Here is a 19,939-nt window from a genome sequence, read left to right on the forward strand (position 1 = left end):
GTGCAGTGGCACACTCACGGTCACCCCAGCGTCGACCAGCTGGGCTTAGGCAATCCTTCTGCCTCAGCCTTCCGAGTAGCTGGAACTACAGGTGCCCGCTACCACACCCTGCTAATTCTTTTTATATATTGTAGAGACAAGGTCTCACGTAGTTGCCCAGGCTGGTCTCAAACCCCTGGGCTCAGGCAATCCTCTCACCTTGACTTCCCAAAGTACTGGGATTACAGATTTGAGCCACCACGCCCAGCCTAGTTTTTTAATTTATTTTAGAGATAAGGTCTCGCCAAGTTGCCCAGACTGTTCTCAGGCAATCCTCTCGCCTCTGCCTCCCAAAGTGCTGGGATTACAAGCATGAACCACTGGGCCTGATCTTGGCATCAAAAATTGAGGAAGGAACATTATTCCCAAACGTTTATGAAGCCAGTATTAACCATGATTCCAAAACCAATAATGCATTACAAAAAAAAGAGAATTATAGAACAATGCCCCTTATGATCAAAGACTTCTTATAATAGCAAACCCAATTCAATGATGTATTAAAGAATGGTGCATCATGACCAAATAGGGCTTAATGCAGGAATGTAAAGTTGGTTTAACATTTTTATTAAAATCAGTCGGTCAGGCACAGTGGCTCACGCCTATAATCCCAGCACCTTGGAAGCCTGAGGCAGGAGGATGACTTGAGAACCAGGAGTTCGAGCCCAGCCTGGGCAACAGAGTGAGACCTCATCTCTACCAAAAAATCGAAAAATCAACCAGGCGTGGTGTTATATGCCTGCAGCCCCAACTGCGCAGGAGGCTGAGAAAGAAGGATCGCCTGACCCCAGGAGGTCGAGACTGTGGGGAGCCATGGTTGTGCCACGGCACTCCAGTCTGGGCAACAAAGTGAGACCCCGACTCAAAAAGAATTTTTTTAATTAAAATCAATGTAAGCCGGGCTCGGTGGCTCAGCCTGTCATCCCGCGCCTTTGGGAGGCTGAGGTGAGTAGATTGCCTGAGCCCGTGGGTTCGAGACCCGCCTGGGCACCAAGACCTCATCTCTACAATAAAAATCAAAAAATCAGCCGGGCGTGGTAGTGCATGCCTGTAATTTCGGCTACTCGGAAGGCTGAGGCGGAAGGATCGCCGGAGCCCAGCAGGTCAAGGCTGCGGTGGCCGGGAGCGGCCACTGCACTCCAGTCTGGGCAACAGAGTGAGACTCCAACTCAAAAAAAAAAAAAAAAAATCAATGTAATTGACTACTTTGATAATTAAAAGAGAAAAATTATATCATCTCTATAGATGCAAATAAAAACACCTAACAAAATTCACGGCAAAACTCCCAGCAAAGTAGTCATAGAAAGAAACAATATTAGGTAAAGGATAGTATGAAAAATACAGTAACACCATATTTAAGAGTGAAAGATGGAACTGAATCTTGCTAAGATTGAGAACAACGCAAGAATATCCCCTCTCATCACTTTTTTTTTGAGTTGGGGTCCCCTCCATCGCCCAGGCTGGAGTGCAGGGGCACGTTCACGGTCACTCCAGCGTCGACCCACTGGGCTCCAGCGATCCTTCTGCCTCAGCCTTCCAAGTAGCCAGAACTACAGGTGAGCACTACCATACCCAGCTAATTTTTTTTTATTTATTTATTGTAGAGATGAGGTCTCGCTAAGTTGCCCGGGCTGGTCTCGAATCTGCAAGCTCAGGCAATCCATTCACTGAGCCACCAAACCTGGCCGCTCTCCCATCACTTTATCCAACATCACACAGATGTGCTTTGACAAGCGCTGTATCATACAACGTGCAGCCACCTTCAAAGATGATTTTGCCTCACTTTGAATCAAACCAACTCAGTCAGTTTAAGTCAAAGTCAGGACATCTGACACAGTATCTGAAGATATCTCAAAGCTTTTGACCCCATACACATAGACATGTACATCAGACCTTCCCATGTCTTCTCCAGCTTTCAAAGCAGGCATGAACACCCTCACGTAGAAGAACTAAGGTTCATGTCACCTTCCTACATAAATCTCAGAATGACACTCAGAAGCCTGGGCAACGTGGGTTTTTGTTATCTCCTAGTTTTGGTTTGATTTTTTTTTGGTTTTTTTTTGAGTTGGAGTCTCACTCTGTCGCCCAGACTGGAGGGCAGTGGCCGCTCCCGTCTGCTGGGCTCCGGCGATCCTCGACCTGCTGGGCTCCGGCAATCCTTCCGCCTCAGCCTTCCAAGTAGCCAGAATTACAGGCATGCACTACCACGCCCGGCTGATTTTTTGATTTATTGTAGAGATGAGGTCTCGCTGCCCAGGCGGGTCTCGAACCCACGGGCTCAGGCAATCCACTCACCTCAGCCTCCCAAAGGCGCGGGATTCCAGGCTGAGCCATCGAGCCCGGCTTGTTTTGTTTTTTTAATGAATTTTTCTAGGTGAACTCCCCCTTCCCTGGGTCATATATTTGAGGTTTTATAACTCTATTCCAGCCGGTGGCCCACACTTGGTTTGGCAGCCTACCATTCGGGTCATGAGCAGAACAGAAGACAAAAACAGCCTGTCCCTTCTACACAGAAGCCATGATTCCGGTTTCTTCCATCCCAGGGTCAGTGCCCCTGAGACTGTCTGTTGGTTAGTTCCTATTACAGAGAGATCCCAAGAGCATCTCTGGTTGCCATCTTGACCTTCTTTTCTGGTCCTGTGAGCTCCTGCATGCTTCCAGTGACTGACCATTGTATTTCTACTAGCCATTGTTGATTCGTAAAGAATCTTGTCTAGTGTAAAGGACTTTGAAGAATCAGAATTCGTTGACATGCTCCTTTTTGTTAACTTTGAAAAAGAGAAGAAAGCTAGTAGAAGAAAATTGTCATTGAAGAATAAGAAACCTGGACCCAGGGGAGGGAGTCACAAATCCAAGTGACTAACCAAAGCCATCAGCTGTAAAATGGTGGTAGTCACTGCTCACAGCATCCATGCTCAGATATGCAAGTGCTTTGCAGAGAAACACACGGGCTGGCGAGATTTGAATGGCTAAAACTACTAGAGATGCAAGCAGAAAGACCCCAGATGCTATGGACCGAATGCTTATGGCCCACCCCCAAATTCATGTGTTGATTATGAATGCGAACCCCCAAGGTGATGGTGTTAGGAGGTGGGGTGGTTAGGGGTGATGGCATTGGGACAGGCATTTGCCTTCATGACCTAACCACCTCCGAAACATGGCAACTTCAGGAAGACAGAGTAAGATCCCTTACCCATTCCTCCATGTGAGGTTACAGCGAGAAGGTGGGACCCTCACCAGACGCCAAATCTGCTAGGACCTTAATCTTGGACTTTCCAGCGCCGGAACAGTGAGAAATAAATTTTTGTTTATAAACCACCCAGTTTATGGAACTTTGGTATAACAGCATGGAAAGACTAAGATACCAAGAGGTTCGTTTTAAAAGCCTTTTGGAAAGGCAAAAGTGAAAAGAATTCTGGTATTTGGAAGCAGGAAACCTGTAATTACACCTCCACCCTGCTTCTTGACTGGTCACGTGGAAGCGGAAGTGATTTCATAAGAATACTGTGGAACATTGCATCCAATACCTAGAAAGTACTCCATCAGGGAGGGATCACTCCTTCCCTGGCCCGTCTCACAAAGTATTCTTCCCTTAAAACCTGCCTGAGAATTTAAAGATGATAAAGAACAGAAAAGGCCAGGCTCGGTGGCTCAGCCTGTAATCCTGCGCCTTTGGGAGGCTGAGGTGAGTGGATAGCCTGAGCCCGCGGTTCGAGACCCGCCTGGGCAGCGAGACCTCGTCTCTACAATAAATAAAAAAATTAGCCGGGCCTGGTAGTGCATGCCTGTAATTCCGGCTACTCAGAGGGCTGAGGCGACAGGATCGCCGGAGTCCAGTAGGTCGAGGCTGCGGTGGCCGGGAGCGGCCACTGCACTCCAGTTTGGGTGACAGAGTGAGACTCCAACTCAAAAAAAAAAAAAAAAAAAGAACAGAAAAGCATCTCACATCCAAAGGTGATAATTAAAAACATAAGTACAAAATAAAACAGACCTGGAATTTATTTGACATGGAGTACAAAAATAAACCCATCTAAATAGGGGCCCAGAGGGCTTCCTGATTTCTCTGGGTACCTCGAGGCCTTCCCACCATAGCCCCAATAAAAGCATCACCTTGCATACACAATGACTAGGAAAGACTAAAAAGATGCAATGCTTCCAAAGACACAGAGGCTCAGCTTAAGGAGGTTGATGGCTGGGTCGGGTGAGACCATTCCTGGAGGGGCCCACCAACTGCTCAGTCGAAGAACCTGTTTCAGTACCTCTCCTCTGGACCAGGCTATCTGCTGTCAGGCTCCCCGAACAAGTGATGGGCTGGAATCGCTGGTTGGGAGACAGATGGCCTACTCCCTCATTGCCTCTTCCAGCTGTTTCACTACCACTTTCTCCTTCTGCTCCCACAGTGCCTGACAGAACCGATCCATGGCTAGAGTATCCAGATAAGAAGAGAGAGAAATAAAGACTTAGTGGGTTGGTAGGTGGGCCTCAGATATACCCAGGTCATGGTTGGTCAACCATGAGAGCCTCTTTTTTTTTTTTTTTGAGTTGGAGTCTCACTCTGTCACCCAGACTGGAGTGCAGTGGCCACTCCCGGCCTCCGCAGCCTCGACCTGCTGGGCTCCGGCAATCCTTCCGCCTCAGCCTTCCAAGTAGCCGGAACTACAGGCATGCACTACCATGCCCGGCTGATTTTTTTGATTTATTGTAGAGATGAGGTCTCGCTGCCCAGGCGGGTCTTGAACCCGCGGGCTCAGGCAATCCACTCACCTCAGCCTCCCAAAGGCGCGGGATTACAGGCTGAGCCACCGAGCCCGGCTCCATGAGAGCCTCTTGTGCAGGGATTCGTCTTTGGGCTGGATTTCAAAGTCTAACCTGTTACAACCCTGATGGTTGTTTTTGAACGTCATTGTCATGTCAGCCTACTAGACACTTCAATGTCTCGTATCAAATCCTGTACCCTAGCTCTGGGCCTTGGCCATCCTGTTTGCTTCTCACTCAGCCTACCCTCCACACTGGCCCCAAAGATACTTCTGCAACATGAACCTTCGTGAGAGTGAATGGCTCGCTGCCATATTCCCAGCAGTGTCCAGCAGACAGTGCGAGGCAATGAGTAATCGTTAAATGGAGGTCATGTCCTCCATCACCTTCGGGAGAACCAAACTCTAATAAGACATACAGGGACTTGTATGGTCACCTGCCATCCACCTCGCCTGCCACACTGCCAGCTCCACAGGGCAGAGTACCACCAATTAGCGTATGCTCCCAATGACTCACTCCATGGCAGTCACCCAAAGGATGTAATGAACAGATGGGTGCTGAAATTCATGTCTACAAAGGAGCTTCCTTAAAGACAGAAAAGGAAACAGTCTAGAAGGGTTGGAGCTGCTAAATGCCACCAGGCCTGGTTAATTTATTATAGAGACAAGGCCTCACCGTGTTGCCCAGGCTGGTCTCAAACCCCTTGGCTCAGGCAATCCTCTTGCCTCAGCCTCCCACAGTGCTGGGATTACAGGCATGAGTCACCACACCTGGCCTGATAAGGCATCTTTAAAGGATGCCGGATTGGGAGGCCAGCTCTACTCACCCACTTCTAGCAGGGGGAACTTGTCTGCAAAGACAAGGCGGAACCAACCCGGCTCTTTACACATGTAGGCTTTGCCACGGGTCAAAATCAGCTTGTTGTCCAGGAAGCAGCGATAGAGAAGCAGTTCTTCCTCAAACGTACATGGGTACAGGTACTAGGGAGGGCAGAGGAGCAGAGTTGAGCCCGAGTCCCAGCTGGCATGGCTGCCCAAGAACACTTACCTTTGTTCTAGAGCTCACCTTTTTCAAGTTAATCTAGACATCGAAGCCAGCTCCACAGTTGTGGAAAGGGATCTTCAGAGCCTTCAACTTGTCGGTGATGTACTTGTGAGCTGCCAGCAGCCGGGAGCAGTTCGTGGGCAGGTACACCTTGTCAATCCATTCTGGAGGGGTGGAAGAAGAGAACTGTCACAGATTGTGAGGCAGAGATCTACCAAAGGGTTCCTTTCCAAATGCTCCCTACCTGAGCTTCATGCTAGCGATTTCCAGCCAATAATAACTGTTGGAGCTGATGGTTTCCATACCCAACAGACCCACTTCTTATCCAAGGTTCTGGTGGCGACACTGGGCCTCCCAAGGGTCTAGTGGGGATGTTTCCTTTGAGTTTGCCTCCCTGAGACAAGGTGTCATCAATCCTCTAAAGGGACTTGCTGCTGCTGTCTTGAAATTAAGGAGCCGTTAGAAGCCCTGATGGCCAGGCTACACCTCTGCATCATTCCAATCAGAACCTTTGGGGATGGAGCCCACAAGTCAGTATTTGGGCTTCTCGGGGAGCTCCCATGTGCATCCAAGGTCAAGAGCCCACGTTCAAGGGGCTGGGATCTAGTCTCTACCAAGCATCCAACAGGCTGGCACCATGTAGGGCAGCATTCAGTGGAATGTCTCCTATCTGCTTCCTTCCCCTCCCAGAGCTGATGGCAAATCATTTTTCTAAGCCAACTAATATGATACTAGTTTGTGTTATTATTATCCCAGCTATTTAAAAAAACTTCTGACCTGGTACCTGATCTATTATAGGGAATTACAGAGTCTTCTCTAAACTTGGCCCATGGCATTAAAGGGGGAGCCCCTGTGAGGCCAGCATTCTCTTGGGATCCAAGGGGAAAGATGAGTCTAAGTGCCAGAGAGCTGGCCACACCAACGTGCCCGGGTGGCAGCTCTCCTTGGGCCACCTTGGAAGACGAGATCAAGTTACAGTAGAAGAGTCAGGACTTGTTACGGTAATATTTGCCTAAGCAAGCAGGGCACTGTGGAGGAAAAATATACATCCACATAAAGGCTGATTTTTGAAGTTCTTACCTTGTCCTCTTAACGTGTGTGATTGGCTATCCCCTTTCCCGGCAGAGCACAAGCTACCAGACATCCAGAAATGAAAGCCCACCCTGTGTTTTAGAACAGCGTATATCATCACCCTACGACCCTATCTGAACTGTATCCTGCCCTCCTCCAAACTTCACACCCTGCTGCAGTCAAACCATAGTAACCACAGACAATAACCAGGGTCTCAGTATATTGAAGGCATGTCAGAGACCCAAGAAAATCTAGAATTCCCCATGGCTATGAGGCCCAGTCAAGATGCTGGCCTGGATGGAGCTCACTACCTGTGTCCTGAAGCAGCTGACCCAGCTTGTGCTGGGTGATTCCAGAGGGACTGTGGAGATAGCCAAAGGCACTCATGGCAAAGGCCACCTCCTTGCTGTGGGTGTACAGGGCACCAAAGCGGAAGCCAGTGACGCCGAAATCCTATGGGAAGAGAAGCAAGGGAGGGAATATCTGATTTGTCTGCCTTCTACCCTTGGGTTCCCTTCCTTCCCTACCCAAGTCCCAGGCCATGCAGCTGGGCTCACCTTGCTGGCGCCCCAGATCACATGGGTCTTATTGGGATCAGGCAACCTGGGGCAGGGGAGAAAAAAGTCAGGGTTATGTAACAGAAATATCTGAAGGATGAAGACTTGGGGTCTGTGAGGGGAAAGGAGACTTGAGGGTCTTCCTAGACAGCAGGGCCTACAGGACCCAAAGTTCAAGAAACTCCAGTCAAGTTAGGAAGTCAATACAAGGCAGCCCTGAAAAACTAGGAACAGCTCCTGGGTGCCCACTGAATACAGTCTAGGACCCTCAGACTGACATGTGGCTCTCCTACGACAGGTTCACAGCCACCTTCTTGGCAGCTGGTGCTTCAGAAGTGAGCTCCCCCACCATTTCTAGAATGTGCCTGTCTCTTACTGCCCACCATTAGTGAAGCTGTTCCTTCTGCCAGGCATGCCCTCCCCCTGCTTTGATTGCTGGGATTCCATCGCTAGGGCCAAACACTACCCTTCAGAAACTTCTGCCCTGTTTCTGTTCTTTCCCGGGGCTCTGTTTATCAAGAAGTTCCAGCCCGGACCCCTTAGCCTTCCGGGGCTGTGTTTTGACCTTCAGCAGTACACATTTTTCCTTGCCCTCAGGTTATCTTGTATTCAAAATGGTATTTAGACTGAAAGACACCTGGGAAGGAAAAGTGATGTTTTGCTTGTATCCCAGCTCCTGTAGGCACTGAAACAGCCACGTGCTAGCAACTGAGTTAAGTTCATGTCCATAAACCCGCCCTGTATATCTGGAACCTCAGGTCTCATTCCCTACTCCAGCTGAGACCAACTCACCTTTCCATGCTGTGGAATGTGATGGATTCATCAAACACAGACAGCATGTAAATCTCATCTAAGATTATGTGTAGGTTGTGCCTGCAGGTTGAGTGAAAAGGGGAAAACAAGGTCTGGCATCTCCGTAATCTTAACTTACTGTCTTAGGATCCTCTGTGGACACAGATCAGAACTCCCCATGGCCCCAGCTGCCCATCCAGCCCTTCTGAGTGTTGTAGAAGGGACCCTTATCCCTGACTTGGGGGCACCAGTAAGGAATAGGACCCAAAAGACACCTGGGAAAATCTTATCTAACCATTCAAGCATAGAGCAAGACCAAAGGGAAGAAGCTAGGTATCCCAGAGTCGGTGTAGCCAGGAGCTCCCACCTGGAGTCTGACTCAAATAGTGGCACTAAGTGGGCTAATGTACCTTATCTCATCTCTTCTACTAATAACCCCCTAAAACAGTATTGTCATCTTTACTTATTTATTTATTTTAAAGATGGGTACAGTTCAGGTGCGGTCACTCAGCCTGTAATCCCAGCACTTTGGGAGGCCGAAGCGAGAGGATGGCCTAAACCTGGGGTTGGAGACCAAACTGGACAACTTGGTGAGACCTTGTCTCTACAATAAATCACCAAAAAGTTAGTCGGGTATGGTGACATGCATCTGTAGTTCCAGCTACTTGGAAGGCTGAGACGGAAGGATCACCTAAGCCCAGCAGGTCGAGGCTGGGGTGGCCGTGAGAGTGCCACAGCACTCCAGCTTGGGTGACAAGAGTGAGACTCCAACTCAAAAAATAAGTAAATACATAAATAAACCCACAAGGACTGAGAGTCTGTCTTAGCAGCTCCACCCTAGTTTGGGGAATGGATGCTGGGAAAGTGCTTATGCTATAATAAGTAGAAATGCAACAAAGCTACATTTTGACTGTTATGTGAATGTCTGTACTGTTGTGTAAATGTCCCACACAAAGGCCAGAAAGGAAATGGCACAAAGATCCTGAAGTGGTAAGCACATGGGAGCAATTTCCTCGGTCTTCATCTCAGCTGTATGTAACTCTGCAAAGCATGGTGTGTAATAAGAATATTTAGGGTCCATGGCTTCCGGTTCTGACTTCCTGACTATAAGCGATAGGAACGGCCTCTTAGAGACATCTAGTCTCAAGGCGTGGAACTCGTACCTCTTGGCAAATGTCAGAAGTTCCTCCAGTGAATCGTGGGAGTAAATGTCACCCAGAGGATTCTGAGGGTTGGTCAGTGCAAGGGCTCTGATCTTCCCCTAAGAAGAACCCAAACATAAGGGAGTAAGCACAAGTCATTCACAGCCTATCCCAAATTCAGTCGAGGATACTTTACAGGTTGGGACACCCAACATTTGACACCAAATAAAGCCTAGGTAGGGTCCTAGAGCCACAACTGCTATACTGTTCACAGAGGGAGAGCAGGAAGGGCTGTCATAATGTCCCCATAAAGCACAGGGCTTCTAGAGGGTCACGTTCCTGGATCCTTCACTGTCTCTTCTGACTAAAGAGAGCCTGCCAGGTCTCGGTGAACAAGCTGTGTTGGAGTCTCAATACTCAACCCCTTTCAGGACCAGCAGTGACCACCCCAAGAATATGATTTCCCCTTACCTTGAGCCTAGCTTCAAGCAGGGGTTGCTCCAACTTGTGCACAGTGAGCTGGAAAGGATGGATGCTTGTGTTGGTGATCTGGAAGATGAACACCACCTGAGAACCACCTATCTGAAAAGCTTCTCCTTGATTCCTCATTCCCATAGCCGTAGACAAACAACCCTTTGCCTTCAGACCAGGGTGCCAGTCCCACATGCCTTCTTTGCCCTGGTTTCTCCACCCCAGCCCACCATCACTCATGAGTAGAAAGCAAGGCCCCTCTATGCCTTCTGAGTGCCCCTAGAATGGTTCATTGCCTCAGTGGACTGAGCAGGAAAGGGGTCCCATTCTGACCTCGCTCTCCAGGTGGACAGGAATCAGCTCCACTTTCTCTTACAGGTAGGAGCTAAAGGCGAAGCCACCATAGAAGGGTGTGGGAACCAGAAAGGCCTCTGGAAGCACAGGGAGACAAAGCTGTCAGTCCAAGGTCTCTCAGCCAGCGCCTACCAGGCCCCCTAGACTAGCAGCAAAGTGACCGACAGAAAAGGTCCGTTTGGCAATCCCTTCTACCTGGGGATTCGTGTTAGTAGGCTCAAGTGCTATAAGTTATCCATTCTTATAGACGTTATTTGGGGAGCAAAGCTCTAGTTTTCTCTTTGAGGGGTACACTAGGGAAGGAGAACAGGGAAGAATAGTGCTGTGAATGGCTCGATTCAGGGCACAGTCAAGTGAGGCTTGCTAGCAGACAGAGCACTGGTCCTCAGGAAAGTCTCATCTGCTCAGACCAAATACTAGAGGTCAAGGTCTATACACAAGGAGGGCTGCAATGACTTGACCATGTGGTCTCATATGTTCTTTCCTTCCTGTCCATTTGGCCTCACTGATGAGCTCACCAAGGACCCACTCCTTTGTGTGAAAGGGGCTGTCCTGGCTACTTCCTTCCATACACACAGAGCTCATTAAGATCTGAGCCTCTTGCTCAGACACTGTTAGAGGGAGATTGAGAACAGACCTCCCAGCTTTATCTGGTACAGAACTAATGAGCCTTTTTTTTTTTTTGAGGTAGGAACCTATATCTTCTTAGCCCATGGCCAGGGTGTTCTGTGTTGCCATTGGGCCCCAAAGCCCAGCTCTTCATACAATAGGTTGACTCTCACAGTCACCATTCCTGGGGTACACCTCCTTGAAGACCATCATGTTTCCCTTTCATATTAAGTGGAGACTCCAAACCCCTTGATCCCACAGAAAGAACGAGAAGATGTCCTAGTCAGTGGAGAAGTCCCAGAACTTGGGGGAAAGCCCTTGAGCCGAGATGCTCTTCTTCCCCAAAGCCCAGTCCCTGTGTATTCCTGCCCACATGTCAGTGTTGCACTGAGAGGAAAAGCAGAGCCCGCTGACTCACCCCCTGGATCACACGGAACCGTGGCCAGGGCAGAGAACACAGAGCAGCAGCCCTTTAGAACAACCACCTGAAGACGAGGCACAAGAGGCAGGAGTCAGAAACCAATTCCCACATAAGAAGGTGTAGCCACACCGTCCCCATCCCGCTGGAAGGGACAGGCACCAGGAGCTTCCTCAGCTGGGGCCCACTGGCCCCCACTCTGCTCCGGTCCTGAGGGTCTCCACCGGTTCTCCCTGCACCCCTTAGAAAACACAACACCCCCTAAGAATGCAGCCCTCTCAGGATGGCAGTGAGGCTGGGAAACCGACTCAGAGATTTTTCATCTGAAGGGGTAGGAAATCAGAGATGTTGAATCCCAGGAGGTAGGAAATCAGAGATTTTGGATCCCAGGAGGTAGGAACCCAGAGATTTTTAATCTGAAGGGGTAGGAAGTCAGAGATGTTGAATCCCAGGAGGTAGGAAATCAGAGATGCTGGATCCCAGGAGGTAGGAGATCAGAGCTTTTCTGGATCAAGCTGGGCAGGGGCATGGCAGTAGTGAGTCAGGAACTGGGCTACTTTTTCCAGCAGGCTGTAAACAGACCCGGAGAGGCCTTGTGGTTCCCAGAGTCCCTTCCTCACTCGTGGTGTAGGTGGTCTTTTTCAAAGGGCAGCAGGCCCAACCTAAAAGGGATCTTTGCTACCTAGTCCAGTGTCATTTTACCTGAATGAGCTATTGACTCAGGCCATCAACTCTCCAGGTGACACATAATAAGTGACAGTTGGGGCAAGAATCCTAGAAGGCAGGAAATCAGAGGTTTTGAATCCCAGGAGGTAGGAAACCAGAGATTTTTTTCTGAAGGGATAGGAAATCAGAGATGTTGAATCCCAGAGGTAGGAAATCAGAGATGTTGGATCCTAGGAGGTAGGAAATCAGAGGTTTTTAATCCGAAGGGGTAGGAAGTCAGAGATGTTGACTCCCAGGAGGTAGGAAATCAGAGATGCTGGATCCCAAGAGGTAGGAGATCAGAGATGCTGGATCCTAGGAGGTAGGAGATCAGAGGTTTTACATCCCAGGAGGTAGGAACTCAATGCTTTGCCTACTATGCTAGGCTGCCTCCTTATGAGGTTTTTCTAGAAGTTATTACCCAAAGAAATGGGGCGGTAGCCAACCAAGAATCTAGTGCCTTGATTCTTGCCCCAAATAAGGGCAGGTGCCTGTGCACCAGGAGACCTTAGATCTGGAGGTACTTACAATGGCTGTCCTTTGAAATCGGGATACCACAGCAGGACGTCATCTGTGTAGCTCATGTCACTTTGACTCAACTGTTGACAAATAGAGTGTAAAGTCAGGCTGAGTAGGCAAGACAGGCCTCCTCCTAGTCTGTGCCTAGCTTTACACGTGCGCCCTCCATGTGTGGCCTCTTCTCGTTATGGATTGCACAAGTAGACATGCCAGCAGGAAGAGCTTGACAACCTCCCCTATCCAGAGGCTCCCATGGCAGTCTACCTACCACATATCAGACAGAACACCTCTGGTTGGTCAGCAAAGCCAGGTGGTTGGAGTGCTATTCTAAAAGCAATCTCTTCACTCCCTTTCCCAAACTCCTATGTCTCACTCCTGAATCTGCCATGTGCTGAGGAACATTCTAGAGGGATTGGGCCTTGAAGGGATGGCTCCCAGTGCAGTCCAGAACATGGCTTACTGTCTCATTCATCACATCAGTACAGAGCTTGTTCTCACTGGTGCCAAGGTTAATGAAGCCCTGGAGATGGAAGGAATCCGAGATCAGGCCTCCTGCCCCTTCCACAAAGACCCCCTTAATCACACCAATAAGTGCTCATCTCAGATCAGTCCAAGTGGAGATCTCACTGTCCCTTGAGACAATGCAACCCACGTCGGACAACTTTAAGCATTAGAAGACTTTCCGTAAACCCCAAATTGTATAGCATGTAAGTTCCCCTCTTTAGAGACATACAGATAACTCATACCTGTGTCCCATCTACCAGTCCCTGAGTTCTTATTACACGCTGGACATTAGACTAAGAGATTCATGTGAGTCGCCTTAGCCCCTGAGAAAAAGGTTCCATATGAGCCCCAATTTAGAGAGTGAAGTTCAGAAAAGTTTAATAACCGACTCATCGTGTGACCTTGGGTGATAGTCAGAACTCCACCTATCTGACCTCAGAGGCCCCACCTGGTACCCATCTCTGCTATTTCTCCTAACACATAAGGTCCCTCCAAGTTATTGGAAGAGACGCAGTCCCTCAGAGGCCTATGGTGATACCCAACTCAGCCCCGAGAAAAGGGAACAGCCATTGGCTGTACATCACTTAGATGGAAACAGAGGGGGACGATATGGCTAGTGTTGTCTTCTGCACTCTGACTGGAAAGCTGCTATGAAACCCGTTTGCTGGAAGTCTTTCATGAGTTCCCTTTCACCCTTAGGGCAACATCTTAGCACCTCCTATCTACCTCTTTCTCCACCCCTACCTCTTGCCACAGCACTCATTGTCTCCACCCTCACTACAGGGGCCTCCCTTCCCAATCACTCCAAGCCCCTCCCACCTTAAAGCTTTTACATGTGCTGTTCCTCCAGAGGGTCACAGCCATGGTCATGGCCACTACCACCACATGGATGGCTGATTCACCCTTTAGGACATCTTCCCAGACCATCTGAATGTTTGTGCCCCAATGACTGAATACATTCCTTACTAAATTCCATAGGAGCAGGCTCACTCACCCCTCTGACCACAGGGACTGACTCTCAGTGGCTAAGAGCTGAGATTCAGGGAGAACTCAGGCATGGGGGCAGTTCTCCAACTTTCTAGGGCATGTCACCTTATTTCTGTGACTATTCCCTTATCTGTAAGAAGACAACAGTGTCCATTTCATCGGGATGTAAAGAATGAGAGCACAGAGAGCCCTTGGTACAAGATTCAGCAAATCCCAGTGAGTAGAGCCCTTGAGGATGTCACCATGTTCTCACCAAGATGGTGTCCTCATGGAATTTGTCTCCTTGGTAGGCATTGTGGTCTCGGAAGCCCGACTGGCACAAAATAGAGATGTCAACCCCACGGTTGGATAGGTCATGGCTGACATAGGCAGCTTCACAATCACTCAGTTGGGGCATCCGCTGGTCAGGCTGCTTGGACACTTGGTCCCCCTGTCCGCCTCTGACATCATCACTAGAGTCCAGGGAAGGGAGAGGCACTGTGAGCCCCAGACCTCTCGGGGCCCCAAACTGTAGGAGGTTGACCATCTGGCATGCCAAGCAGCCCAGAAGGGCTTTCTGCTCACAAATGGCTAGAGCATCCGTCCATTCTTCCAGCGCCAGGAAGTGCTCCTTCACGGTCTGCTGTAAGCATAGCGTCATCTCCAGCAGCAGAGGGTAGGTGCTCTGGCTTTTGAGGACCTGGTCCCTCATCTAGTCACAGGGCACAGGGAGGGTGTCAGACCGGTGACTCATACTCTGGGTATTCATATTGGCCTCTGCAGGCTGGCTGGCATCCACAGAGAAACAGAGACCATGTGCTGGAGCAAAGGAGACTCTCCCTGGCCCTCAGGGTTCAGGCATGGTTGGGGACAGACCTGATCTCAGGCTGGCTCGTCCCACTTCCATACCTTGGTCATAGGCCAGATGGTTTCGGGAAGAGTTGCCCATGCCTTCCAGGTCAATGTCTAGGTGGTCCTGAGCCTGGACACTAGAGCGCTCTACTTAAATGGCATTAGAATGTGTTCTAAGAACTATAGGGCCTGCTTTAAGGAGAGGAGAAAACTGCAGAGAGTTCTGGGTTTCAGTGGGAACAGTTCCTGCTTTGGGGGGTTAAATAAGGAAAAGGGGGTTTTGCTGTTTAAAACCCACCAAAAACCAAAAGCCACTGAGTAATTCAGTCTACTATAATAGGGGTTAGTAAACTACCCCCCACCGGGGGGACCATATCTGGCCTGGCATCTGCTTTTGTTGATAAAGTTCTTTTAGGTTCTATCAGAACATACCCACGTTCATTTATTTATATATCAATTATGGCTGATTTTACACTACAATGGAAGAGCTGCACAGTGGTGACAGGCCACGTGCTAGGACCATATGGCTCTCAAAGCCTAAAATATTACTGTGTTTACAGAAAAGCTTTGCCAACCACTGTTCTAGAACATCAGCCCTGCTTTTTGCCTGGTTCTTTCCCAGGTTGGCCACATCAGATCCTCTAAGCCCGTTGCTAAGATGCCTGTTGCTCCATCTTCCAACCTCGCCTGGCTTCGTGTAAATACTTCCACCTTCTGGCTGTGGCAGATGCCTTAGGCTTCCATCACTAGTAACCATGGGCTAGGGACATGGTTCTCAAAACTTAAAGTCCATCAGAATCACTTGGAGGGTTTGATAGGACACAGATGGCAAGCTCTCACCCCTGGTCTTTGCTTTTATATGTCTGGGGTAAGAACTGAGAATCAGAAGATTCTCTGGACAATATCTGGCGAACTTCTGACTATTCCAATCAACCTTCCTTCTGGTAACAAACCAAAATACTGTATAATAGCAAGCAATACCTTCTTAACGCCTAAAAGAATCAACAAAGCAGATAGGAAGAACTCAGGAGATAGGAAAGATTAAGGCCAACAGCTGCCTTTGCTTTTTTAAGACAACCCTCACATCCCCAGACACCAAGACCCCTTTTCTAAAAATCTAGACTTATGTCTCTTCCACCAAGTGCTACAATTCTGAGTTATTTCTCCGTTAAACATCACGCGCACACACACGCACACACGCACACAGAAGGGAGACCCTGGAAAACCCAGAATTATCGTTTGGAGGGTGGGCCCCTTGTAATCCAGGTTTCCCCCACTAGGTGAGTGTTCTAGGAACCCATGAGCATCAGGGTACCAGCTAGCATTGTTATGAGAGGCTGCGTTCGGCTTCAGTGAATTTTTTTTTAGATTCTTTCAGTGCATTTGCCCATTTCATAGTGGGTGATTTACAAGTGCACCTGTCCACACCATGCTGAGAGTTCAACAGTTTTCGACCAAAAATAACATGACCCCTGTGACCCACTCTCCCTATTCACCCAGTCTTGACCTGAGTGACATTTTTGTGTGTCCTCAGATTAAAAAAACAAAAGTCCTCAAAGGGAAACGCTTCGCCCGTGTGGAAGAGGTGAAACAAAAAAGGCAGAAGCACTAAAAGGCATCAAAATTGATGAGTCCAAAAACTGTTCTGAGCGGTGGTAAAGGTGCCTTGATAGGTGTATTGCATCAAGCAAGAAATACTTCAAAGGTGATGGAAGTATGAACACGTAAGAAAAAATACACGGTCGGGTGCAGTGGCTCACGCCTGTCATCTCAGTACTTTGGGAGGTGGAGGCAAGAGGACTGCCCGAGCCCACGGCTTCAAGACCAGGCTGGGCAACTTGGTGAGACCTTGTCTCTACAATAAAACAAAACAAAAAAAAGCTAGCTAGATGTGGTGGTGCATGCCTGTAGTTCCAGTTACTTGGAAGGTTGTAGCGGAAGAATTGCTGGAGCCCATCAGGTCAAGGCTGTGGTGGCTGTGAGCGTGCCACTGCACGCCAACCTGGGTGACAGTGTGAGATTCCAACTTAAAAAAAAAAAAGAATAAATACACAATCTTTTATAAGTAAATTCCTTTTGGAGGGGTCCCCCCCATATATATATCCTATTGCTTCTTTTATAGGTTTATGGGACCAGCACTTCACGAAAGTTTATAACGTTCCTATAGCAACCCGTACCTTTTATTGATGTTTAATACTGTTACTTGTTCAGTATTTGCCCAGGTCAGCTTACATCCTTAGCACAGTACCTAGTACACAGACAACTGACATGGCTAATGACCAACAGAGGTCCAACCACAAGGATGTTGCCACATCAGTGAAGAGATAAGCCATGAATGAGGACTTTAACCACGGAAGATGGGACAATGACCAGATGAAGCCACCAGACAAAACTGTACCAAGGCTCGACTTAGGACGCCAGCCTGTCATCAACAGTGATACAAAGAAACTTTACTGACCAGGGTTAGGGACATATAAGAAATTGAACAAATAGAAGTGTTAGTGCCCGGAATAACCCTTTGTTCCACAAGCAAAAGCTTTGCTTTGGCCCAAACTTCCTCTCCTAGAATTAAGAGGTTATTTTATTTTATTTTATTTCACTTTATTTTATTTTATTTTTTTGAGTTGGAGTCTCACTCCATTGCCCAGGCTGGAGTACAGTGACACACTCACGGCCACCCCAGGGTCGACCTGCTGGACTCTGGTGATCCTTCCACCTCAGTCTTCCAAATAGCTGGAACTACAGGCATGCGCTACCACACCCAGCTAGTTTTTTTATTTATTGTAGGGATGAGGTCTCACCATGTCTCCCAGGCTGGTCTCAAAGCTGTGGGCTCAGGTTATCCTCTCGCCTCGGCCTCCCAAAGTGCTGGGATTATAGGCTTCAGCCACCATGCCCAGCCTAAGAAGCTCATTTTAATGGAGCTCTCGACTCTGGAAGTAAGTAGGCAGCACACCGTGCTTCCAAATACTTGGATATAGAGAAGGCATTCAGGAACCAGGTGAGATTCTCCTGGCTTTGCCTTCCAAAAAGTAGTATCCATCATCCCTATTGGTCTTGAGGTGTGCTGGACCAAGATGGTGGCGATAACTTCCACCTCCCTCCAGTAGGGAAGAAGCTATCACCACTTGGGCGGGCAGGGGGGCTTCTGCCTTCTCCCAGGACTGGACTCACGTTCTGAATGTCTTTGTCCCAGGTCGTCTTAAGAACAAAAGTCAAAGAAGGGACAGTTCTGTAGCATCAGCCAGCCCAGCAATTAGATTCCAGTTCAGCTGGATTAGGGGCTCTCAGACTTGCTGCCATGGAAATCCTTGCTGTTACCAAGATCTCACTAGTCTGTCCCATCTGCCCAGCATTCAGCCAGAGACTCCAGGGAACAGGATGGGGCAGGGCAGAGCGGCCCAATAGGCCGCTGGAGGGGGACAGGCTTTTAACTTAAAGTGAGACTCTCTCCAGGCAGGTTAATGGAGAAGAACATGGGGGCCAAGGCAGGTAGCGGAAAGAAATGTGCCTGCTGATAAGTAGGTGATTATGTGGCCAGGCTGGGGGTAAACCTAGAAGCTGGACACCTGCCAAGACTTGCTTTTTCTCCAGGAAAAGTCCACTGTAAGTGGTCTAGTTCCACAAAGGCCACAACACCCCTAAGTCTCAGCCCTATGTTGACGGCTGTTGGGGTACACCAACCCACTCAGCAAGGCTTCTTGGCTGAACCTTTGGCTTCGGTATTGCTGAACCTCCCACCATCTGCCTTTCAATCCACACTCGGGCCTTCTACAGCAGCTAGAAGCAGGGTCTCAGGATAGGATCAGCCCGGCTGGCGCCAGCAGGACTAACCTAGAACAGAAGCTGGGAAGGGGATGTGAAATAGGATCAACCTGGGTACATTGCTTACCCCAGGTTTTTGTTTGTTTGTTTGTTTGTTTGTTTGGAGTCAGGGTCTCACTCTGCCACCCAGTCTGGAGTGCAGTGACACGATCACGGCTCACCACAACCTTGGCCTCCTGGGCTCAGGCAATCCTTCTACCTCAGCCTCCCAAGTAGCTGGGACTACAGGCATGTGCCACCATGCCTGGCTAATTTTTTGGTGGATGTTCTCAATCTGTTTCCCAGGCTAGTTTTAAATTCCTAGTCTCAAGAGATCTTCCATTTCAGCCTCCCAAAGTGCTGTGATTACAGGCATAGGCCACCGCCTTTGGCCCAGGACACTTTTAATGCCCCTTTTCCTAGTGCCTTGAAGCCCTTTGGCTCCGCCTTGCTCTCCCAGCCTTCTTTCCTCTTGCCCTACGCCAGCCTTTCCTGGTGTCTCAGTCCTCTAGCCTAATTCAGACTCTTCCCTCTTAATGTGGCAAGTATGATGGGGATTGCAGAAACTTCTTCATGTGCATGTAGGGGGAAGCAAGGTATTTTGCACTATAGGTCCCTAAATACAAGGTGCAAAATGGAAAGCTCAGGTAGAAGATGCTTTGAGGCCTAGATTCTGTTCTACAGTTGCTATTCACTATAAATGTAGGATGTTGGGAGAATTGCCTCTCCCATCTGAACATAGGTTTCCCCATATGTAAGATGAGAAGAGACTTATCTCAATTAAATGGGAAGAAACCAAAGTTCAATGAAGACAAGTTACTCTTTTTTGAGTTGGAGTCTTACTCTGTCACCCAGGTTAGAGTGCAGTGGCCCTCTCACAGCCACTGCAGCCTCAACCTGCTTGGCTCAGGTGATCCTTCCCCCTTAGCCTTCTAAGTAGCTGGGACTACAGGTGCATGCCACCATGCCCAGCTAATTTTTTTATTTATTGGGGAGACGAGTTTCACCAAGTTGCCCAGGCTGGTCTCAAACCCCTGGACTCAGGCAATTTTCGTGCCTCGGCCTCCCAAAGTGCTAGGAGTACACACTTGAACCAGCACGCTCAGCCTGAAGACAAGTAATTTCTAGGGTCCCGTAGTAGATCCAGGACTTAAACCCAAGACCTCCTACTTTAGCCCTGGGAAGAAGAGTGAACTAGCAGAAAACCAGTCCTTGCATGGACTGCAGTCTAGTTTCATAATGCCCAGAAAGTGTCAAGTTCTAAAACCAGGTTAAAACCATCCTGTAGCCTTTGGGAGACTGAGGTGAGTGGATTGCCTGAGCCCGCGGGTTCGAGACCC

General features: G+C 48.9%; 1 protein-coding gene across 1 annotated transcript; it reads right to left on the reverse strand.

Annotated features, from left to right (window-relative positions):
* Window positions 1-4,376: 4,376 nt before the first annotated feature.
* Window positions 4,377-14,697, reverse strand: ACCSL (1-aminocyclopropane-1-carboxylate synthase homolog (inactive) like). Its single transcript, XM_008061822.1, is given in 14 exon segments — window positions 4,377-4,459; window positions 5,618-5,771; window positions 5,857-5,999; window positions 7,218-7,359; window positions 7,464-7,509; window positions 8,256-8,336; window positions 9,419-9,516; window positions 9,869-9,946; window positions 10,202-10,299; window positions 11,250-11,319; window positions 11,753-11,819; window positions 12,483-12,553; window positions 12,934-12,993; window positions 14,218-14,697. Coding segments are annotated over 14 exon segments (1,671 nt in total).
* Window positions 14,698-19,939: the final 5,242 nt, after the last annotated feature.

The sequence above is a fragment of the Carlito syrichta genome, unplaced genomic scaffold, assembly GCF_000164805.1.
Source record: "Carlito syrichta isolate Samal-C Ts95f unplaced genomic scaffold, Tarsius_syrichta-2.0.1 Scaffold305622, whole genome shotgun sequence".
NCBI lineage: Eukaryota > Metazoa > Chordata > Mammalia > Primates > Tarsiidae > Carlito > Carlito syrichta.